The sequence below is a fragment of the Haliotis rubra genome, unplaced genomic scaffold (genome assembly GCF_003918875.1).
Source record: "Haliotis rubra isolate DU_JTF1 unplaced genomic scaffold, ASM391887v1 Scf332, whole genome shotgun sequence".
NCBI classification, from domain to species: domain Eukaryota; kingdom Metazoa; phylum Mollusca; class Gastropoda; order Lepetellida; family Haliotidae; genus Haliotis; species Haliotis rubra.
The window spans coordinates 292,459-301,068 of NW_025767005.1; the positions used below are offsets into that span (position 1 = coordinate 292,459).

The following is an 8,610-nucleotide window of genomic DNA, read 5'->3' on the forward strand; positions in this document are numbered from 1 at the left end:
TTCGGAAACCACATTGGTGGTCACTGAGGAGGTTATTGCTCTCCAAGTACCAGATTAATCGATTGTCGACCATGCGCTTCATGGTTTTGCAAACGCAGCTAGTTAGTGATATAGGACGGTACTTTGAGGGATCAGTATGATCGCGGCCGGGTTTTGGTATAGGGATGATAATGGCATTGTGCCACGAAGGGGGGAAGTGTCCGGATGTCCGGATGTCATCAAATATCTTTAGGAGTGTTTCCAAGCCTGTGTCGGGGAGGTGTTTCAGAAGCTGATAATGGATTTCATCAGCTCCTGCCGCAGTGTCGTGAGCCTGTCCTAGGGCAGTACATAATTCATGGAGGGAAAACGTTTCGTTGTAATCCTCCCCATTATCAGAGTTAAAATTGACTGGTTTCTTTTCTTGTTGGGTTTGGTATTTCTGGAACTGAGGGTTATAATTTGAGGAGGAGGAGTGGTTTGCCAAAGTTTCGCCAAGTTTGTTTGCAATTTCAGATTTATTTGTTAGGAGGGAGTCACCATCTTTCAGGTGGTGAACTCCTGATTTTGACCCTTTGCCCTTAATCTTTTGAATCATGTTCCACACCTTGGACATGGGTGTGCGGGAGTTGATTTTTGACACATATTTCCTCCATGACCGGCGTTTAGTTTGTTTGAAGGTACGTTTTGCCCTGGCATTTGTCATTTTAACAGCATTCAGGTTATGCACTGTAGGATGTTGTCGGAAATATTTTTCCGCCTTCTTCCTATTTTTCCTAGCTTGTTTGCAGTTTGTATCAAACCATGGTTTGCGTATGTGCGGGTTTGCAGAGGACTTTGGAATGGTTTTGTCTCCGATGGCATTTAGGACGTCTGAAAATAGTTCCATGGGGTCAGGGACATTCCTGGAGTTGTCCGGCTTAAGTTTTTCTGAACATGGGGTTTGGAATAAAGGCCAATTGGCCTTAGTAAAATTCCATCTTGTTGATCTTGGTTCATCTGTGGGGTTGATAGGTGTAAGAATTGTTGGGAAGTGGTCGCTTCCACAAAGGTCGTCATGGACCGACCATTCGAACTCATTTAAAAGATTAGAATCTGTAAGTGATAGATCGAGAGCAGAGTATGATCCAGTGGCAGGATGGAGGTAGGTGTTTGATCCATCGTTGAAGATGCATACATCATTATTGGAGAGAAACTCTTCAAGGACCTTTCCCTTACTATTTGTATCAGTACTCCCCCATAGGGGGTTATGGCCGTTGAAGTCGCCCATGATTATGCAGGGCTTCGGGAGTTGATCATATAAGTTCTAAAGATCTGATAGGCGGACAGTTGAGGTGGGAGGGAGATAGAGGGAACATAGTGTAAACCCTATGTTCAGAGTTATGCGGACAGCAACAGTTTGTAGGTTGGTGTTAAGTGGAACAGGGCTGTGGAGGATGCCCTGCCTTACCAGTATAGAAGTGCCTCCTGTAGCTTTTACGCGGGGAGAGAACAGGAGTGGTAGGAACTGTACCGACGGATGTCAAATTTATCAGTCCTTTTTAGGTAGGTTTCTTGGAGACAAAACGCGGATGGTTTGAAGTCTTGAATTAATAACTGTAATTCATTATAATTATTCTTTAGTCCTCTGCAATTCCATTGGATCATGTTTTGTGGATTCACGGCGCTTTCACTGGTGACATGTCACGTGAACGTGAGAAAGCGTTTGATGAACTCCTATTGGTGTCTGGTGGAGATGGAGTTACCTCCATATCCAGAGGGCCAAAGGAGTTATGGACCTCGATGGGGACCGCTGAGGGAGAGGTGGCCTTTGGTTTTGTGTTTGGCGGTTGTTCGAGTTGCTTAGTCTCTCTAGCCTCTTTTTTTCCCTTTTTCTGCCCGCAGTTTCTGTCTCTGGTTTTGGCATTTGCTCTGGTGTTTGTGATTCACAGGTTCAGACGGGAGACAGCAGAAGAGTAGGTGATGGTTGAAGGGGCTGTAGTTAAACTTGCAACCCTCTTCTTTGCTTCATGAAAGGAGATATTTTCTTTGTGCTTGATCTTTAGGATCTCGGATTCGCGTTTCCACACTGGGCAAAACTTGGAAGACGAGGAATTGTCAGTATCCATGTGTCTTCGTTTTGAACCGGGGTATTGGGAAGCCATGTCATTAGTAATGTGGTTCAGCATCCCCTCTCCCCACCCACCGTGGAGTGTCAACAAGGACGATTTTATATTGCAGCGGATCTCCAAGATGCAAAGACCAGGGATAAGGCGGTGTTATACTCCAGCGAATTTGACATGAAATGCTGTAGCTGCCTACCAGATTAAAGGTCAGGATGGTTCTGTCCATGACAATCAATTGGAGACGTACAGAAATCGGAGGTCAGCATCACCAGATTGGCCCATGAGCCACCGCCTTCTGTGCAGGGGTCTGCGAGGCTAATTTGTTTTGGTAGAATATTAGTTAACATTTTGAACATGGCTAAAAGTGTTATGTAATACCAAATTGTGTATAGACATTCCATGCATAGGGCAAGGCGTGACCAGCCGATTGGTAGAATCGGGCCTATTCTACCACCCGTCAAGGCAAAGTTAGGGTCGAAGTGGTGTTTATGATTATTGAACACTATTGCCGGTTCCGTCATCCTCAACGACTCCCTTCCTCTGCCGACACAGGGATGCAAGCCACAGCAAACGGGTTGCCCAATTTGGTCGCCTCTTACGACCAGCACCGGGGTGCTGTGGACCTATTCGACCCCGGGTCCACACGGGGAAGTGATGTATAAGGCACAAGTGATGTATAAAGTACAAGTGATGTATAAGGCAAAAGTGATGTATAAGGCACAAGTGATGTATAAGGGACAAGTGATGTATAAGGCACAAGTGATGTATAAGGGACAAGTGATGTATAAGGTACAAGTGATGTATAAGGTACAAGTAATGTATGAGGTACAAGTGATGTATGGGGTACAAGTGATGTATAAGGTGCAAATGATTGAAGTGATATATGAGGCACAAGTGATTGATGTGATGTATAAGGTACAAGTGATGTATGAGGTACAAGTGATGTATGAGGTACAAGTGATGTATAAGGCACAAGTGATATTTGAGGTACAATTGATGTATGAGGTATAAGATACACGTGATGTATGAGGTACAAGTGATGTATCGGGTACAAATGATTGAAGTGATCTATGAGGTACAAGTGATGTATAAGGTACAAGTGATGCATAAGTTACCAGTGATGTATGAGGTACAAATGATATATAGGGTACAAATGACGTATAAGGTACAGATGATTGAAGTGATGTATAAGGTACAAGTGATGTATAAGGCACAAGTGATGTATGAGGTACAAGTGATGTATAAGGTACTTGTGATGTATGAGGTACAAATGATTGAAGTGAAGTATGTGGTACAAGTGATTGGTGTGATGTATAAGGTACAAGTTATGTATGAGGTACAACTGATGTATAAGGTACAAGTGATGTATGAGGTACAAGTGATGTATGAGGTAACAAGTGATGTATAAGACACAAGTGATGTATAAGGTACAAGTGATGTATAAGGTACAAGTGACGTATGAGGTACAAGTGATGTATGAGGTGGAAATGATTGAAGTGGTGTATGAGGTACAACTGATTTATGTGATGTATAAGGTACAAGTGATGTATGAGGTACAAGTGATGTATATGGCCCAACTGATTGAAGTGATGTATGAGGTACAAGTGATGTATAAGGTACACGTGAAGAATAAGATACAAGTGATGTATAAGGTACAAGTGATGTATGGGAACAAGTGATGTATATGGTGCAAATGATTGAAGTGATGTGTGAGGTACAAGTGATTGATGTGATGTATAAGGTACAAGTGATGTATGAGGTACAAGTGATGTATAAGGTACAAGTGATATTTGAGGTACAATTGATGTATGAGGTATAAGATACACGTGATGTATGAGGTACAAGTGATGTATCGGGTACAAATGATTGAAGTGATCTATGAGGTACAAGTGATGTATAAGGTACAAGTGATGCATAAGTTACCAGTGATGTATGAGGTACAAATGATATATAGGGTACAAATGACGTATAAGGTACAGATGATTGAAGTGATGTATAAGGTACAAGTGATGTATAAGGCACAAGTGATGTATGAGGTACAAGTGATGTATAAGGTACAAGTGATATTTGAGGTACAATTGATGTATGAGGTATAAGATACACGTGATGTATGAGGTACAAGTGATGTATCGGGTACAAATGATTGAAGTGATCTATGAGGTACAAGTGATGTATAAGGTACAAGTGATGCATAAGTTACCAGTGATGTATGAGGTACAAATGATATATAGGGTACAAATGACGTATAAGGTACAGATGATTGAAGTGATGTATAAGGTACAAGTGATGTATAAGGCACAAGTGATGTATGAGGTACAAGTGATGTATAAGGTACTTGTGATGTATGAGGTACAAATGATTGAAGTGAAGTATGTGGTACAAGTGATTGGTGTGATGTATAAGGTACAAGTTATGTATGAGGTACAACTGATGTATAAGGTACAAGTGATGTATGAGGTACAAGTGATGTATGAGGTACAAGTGATGTATAAGACACAAGTGATGTATAAGGTACAAGTGATGTATAAGGTACAAGTGACGTATGAGGTACAAGTGATGTATGAGGTGCAAATGATTGAAGTGGTGTATGAGGTACAACTGATTTATGTGATGTATAAGGTACAAGTGATGTATGAGGTACAAGTGATGTATATGGCCCAACTGATTGAAGTGATGTATGAGGTACAAGTGATGTATAAGGTACACGTGAAGAATAAGATACAAGTGATGTATAAGGTACAAGTGATGTATGGGAACAAGTGATGTATATGGTGCAAATGATTGAAGTGATGTGTGAGGTACAAGTGATTGATGTGATGTATAAGGTACAAGTGATGTATGAGGTACAAGTGCATGAAGTGTACTGGAGGGCAAGAAATCATGAATTGATCTCATATCCGGTTTCCTCTGAGGGAGGATCTCTTGGAAACAGCCGAGGCGAATATCTCGGGGTCATGTACCTATCAAGTAGTCATGGAGAAGAAATAACATGATGTAGCTGAGCTGTTGTGAGGCCAATTCTTAAAACAAGTAGTGTTCTGGAATCTGCAGGACCTGAGCATTAAACTTCCTTGGAATAGACCCATATACAGTCAACAAAGCTGATCCTGTCCTTTTTGATAAAGCCAATGAATGTATTTACATCATTGAATTTTCTGTCCCTTTTGACACCAAAGTGAATGGCAAGATTTAGGAAAAGCATGGATTTCCTTCGTATGAATAACAGAAGCTGATCATTTTATGAAAAGCTACATGCTTCCTTGTGTTCTTTTTAACACAGGCAAATACATCATATGATAATAGCTTCTAAGTAATGGAGATGTCTTTGAATGACAGAGCGACATAAATCGTATACTTTGATAACACTAATTCCATGTGGTAATATACTGAGTCAAAAAAGAAACTTCACATTCTTTCTTCAGGGCACTATAAAATGAACAAAAGATGGTAAGATGGTTAAATTATTATTATTTCATTGCTGAGATCTGTGTGATGTACTCGATACACTGACAGTGCCATAATCAGTTCCATTAAGCTACACCGCAGTTCCAAAACATGGGTATACAGAATATCAAGTCACAAGAATAAAACATGCGAAATTTCTCAGTTCAATATCGTGTTTGGCCGCCCCGCCAAACACCGTGTCCTCATCGACTGCCTGATGCTTGTGAACACGTGGTTGGGGATTCTGCGCCATTGACTCTTGCAAGGCAGCGCCAAGTTCCTGCAAATTCTGAGGTTGGTTCCTAAGACCACGAAGCCTTCTTCCAAGTGCATGCCAAACGTGCTCTATTGGATTAAGGCCAGGGGACCTCGATGGCAAGTCCATGACGTTGATTCCAACGCTTTGAAGGAAATTTCGTGTCAACATCGCGGTATTCGGCCGAGCATTATCATGCTGGAACTGTAGACAGCCATGAAAGGAACGAGTTCAGAAAGCACCCCACACCATGCAACTTCCGCCCCCGAATCCTTCGACTTCCTGTACACAACATTAGGCACACCGTTTACGACGTCGTCTCCAGACCCTATGCCTGCCGTCCGCGAATCTGAGGGTAAACCTGGATTCATCGCTAAAGACGACTCGATTCCAGTCTCTCTGGGTCCATCGGAGGTGACGTTGGGCCCACAGCAGACGTTGACGTTGATGAAACGGCGTCAATATTGGCTCACGATATGGACGTCGAGAAAGGAGATTGGCAGCCCGCAACCGATTTCGAATGGTCTGTGAGGACAATCGACCTCTAAACATCTCAACCCTGGTTCGTGTAGCCGGCAGAAATCTGTCACGTAGGTGACGTAGGACGATTTGACGGTCTTCTGCTCGTGACGTCACACGTGGACGACCCGATCTCGGGGGATCAAAAGTGGTGCCAGTTTGTTGTAGACGACCTCGCAAGTCATACACAGTACGACGGCTGCATCACGTTGCTCTTGTGACGTCAATAACTGATCTTCCCACTTGCAACATGCCAACGGCACGTTCACGTTGCACATTTGACAATCGTGGCATTTCAAGTACCGTTAGAACTGTGGTTTAAAAGTGTTTCAATTCTTGAGGCCAATGCAAACACGTGCATATGAAGAAAACTTCGATGCGAAGATCACGTGATCGATTGCACGCGCAAAACCTGATTTGGCACGACGAATGGATGGTTTTGAGTGGGTTTTGCCATATTTTTCTAGAGTCGAAAGATAGGGATCCCATTTCGGATACATAGATTTATCATCAGAGAAAAATTATTCATTATTTTTCAAATTACATTTTGTGAAGTTTCTTTTTTGACTCATAAGTTTAATATTTAATGTGCTACTGAATGCAGACGTCAACATTTAGAGTGGTATTTTGCCAGTTGCATTAGCAGAACACGTTTACACTGCACAAGGGCCATTATAACTGACACTGAGGTATTTGTAATGAGCACACAAGAGAACGGTGATACACTCTGAGAAGACTTATCTGCTTCGATGGCAACGCTGTGGTGCAACTAATAAGAGACGTTCAAAACATTCTGAGACAGTACAACTTAAGCCTGGACTAATTCTACTGTTCATATGTACCGTTGCCATATACAATCGCCAGAACAGAAGTGGTGTGTGGTATTGGAATCATGCATTGTATCCAGAGACTCATTTTTGTGCTTTGCACAAAACATTTTGTTGACTTTACGTGCAATCTATCGCCCAAGGATTCAAGGCGGGGGTCTGTTCTGTTTCCAAAGAAAAACGAACATGTAATTTTCTCTGTCGTCAATAAAAAAAATAGATGTCATGTTTGTTTAAATAGAACAGGAATAGTAAATTCAAAGACATTTTACATTAGGTGCTTTAGGAACTGAAGAAAAATAAAACACTCACATACATACCATTACAAAGAAGAAGTATCTCTGCCCTGAAAAACAGTACCCTACATATAATTACCCCTATTAGGCCAGTCAAATTAGCAAAAAGGTCGGAAAAAATGATGAAGAAAGGAAACTTGGCAGATATGTTCTACAAACCTTCCTACATACTAAATAGTCCCCTAAAATCCCACTTGAGGTAAATCCATAGTTCACGTGCAAACATGGCTACCCTATGGAACCTTTTGCTAACCAAGAAGATCAATTGTGCTTGATAGAATATCACATAAGTACATAAATATTTGACGACTGAGGGTGAAGGTGTAGATGAGGGTGAGGTTGTAAATGAGACTGAGGGTGTAGATGAGGGTGAAGGTGTAGATGAGCGTGATGGTGTAGATGAGGGTAATGGTGTAGATGTGGGTGAGGTTGTAAATGAGGGTGAGGGTGTAGATGAGTGTGAAGGTGTAGATGAAGTTGAAGGTGTAGATGAGGGTGAAAGTGTAGATGAGGGTGAGGGTGTAGATGAGGTTGAGGATGTAGATGAGGGTGAAGGTGTAGATGAGGGTGAGTGTGTAGATGAGGGTGAGTGTGTAGATGAGGTTAAGAGTGTAGATGAGGGTGAAGGTGTAGATGAGGTTGAGGGTGAAGGTGTAGATGAGGATGAGGGCGATGGTGTAGATGAGGGTGAAGGTGTAGATGAAGGTGACGGTGTAGATGAGGGTGACGGTGTAGACGAGGGTGATGGTGTAGATGAGGGTGAGGCTGTAGATGAAGGTGAGGTTGTAGGTGAGGGTGAAGGTGTAGATGAGGTTGAGGGTGTAGATGAAGTTGAAGGTGTAGATGAGGGTGAAGGTGTAGATGAGGTTGAGGGTGTAGATTAGGGTGAAGGTGTAGATGAGGTTGAGGGTGTAGATGAGGGTGTAGATGAGGGTGAGGTTGTAGATGAGGGTGAGGGCGTAGATGATGGTGAAGGTGTAGATGAGGTTGAAGTGTAGATGAGGGTGAGGGTGTAGATGAGGTTGGGGGCGATGGTGTAGATGAGGGTGAAGGTGTAGATGAAGGTGACGGTGTAGATGAGGGTGACGGTGTAGACGAGGGTGATGGTGTAGATGAGGGTGAGGCTGTAGATGAAGGTGAGGTTGTAGGTGAGGTTGAAGGTGTAGATGAGATTGAGGGTGTAG

The 8,610-nt window shown here is 42.5% G+C and overlaps 1 protein-coding gene across 1 annotated transcript in view; it reads left to right on the forward strand.

Annotated features, from left to right (window-relative positions):
- LOC124284253 (dentin sialophosphoprotein-like) overlaps positions 1-8,310 on the forward strand; it is a 104,645-nt gene extending 96,335 nt beyond the window's left edge. The window contains exons 4-5 of the mRNA XM_046720321.1: positions 1,911-1,934; positions 7,952-8,310. Of these exons, the coding sequence (XP_046576277.1) occupies positions 1,911-1,934; positions 7,952-8,310 (383 nt within the window). The remainder of the gene's footprint in view (positions 1-1,910; positions 1,935-7,951) is intronic.
- The last annotated feature ends 300 nt before the right edge of the window (positions 8,311-8,610 follow it).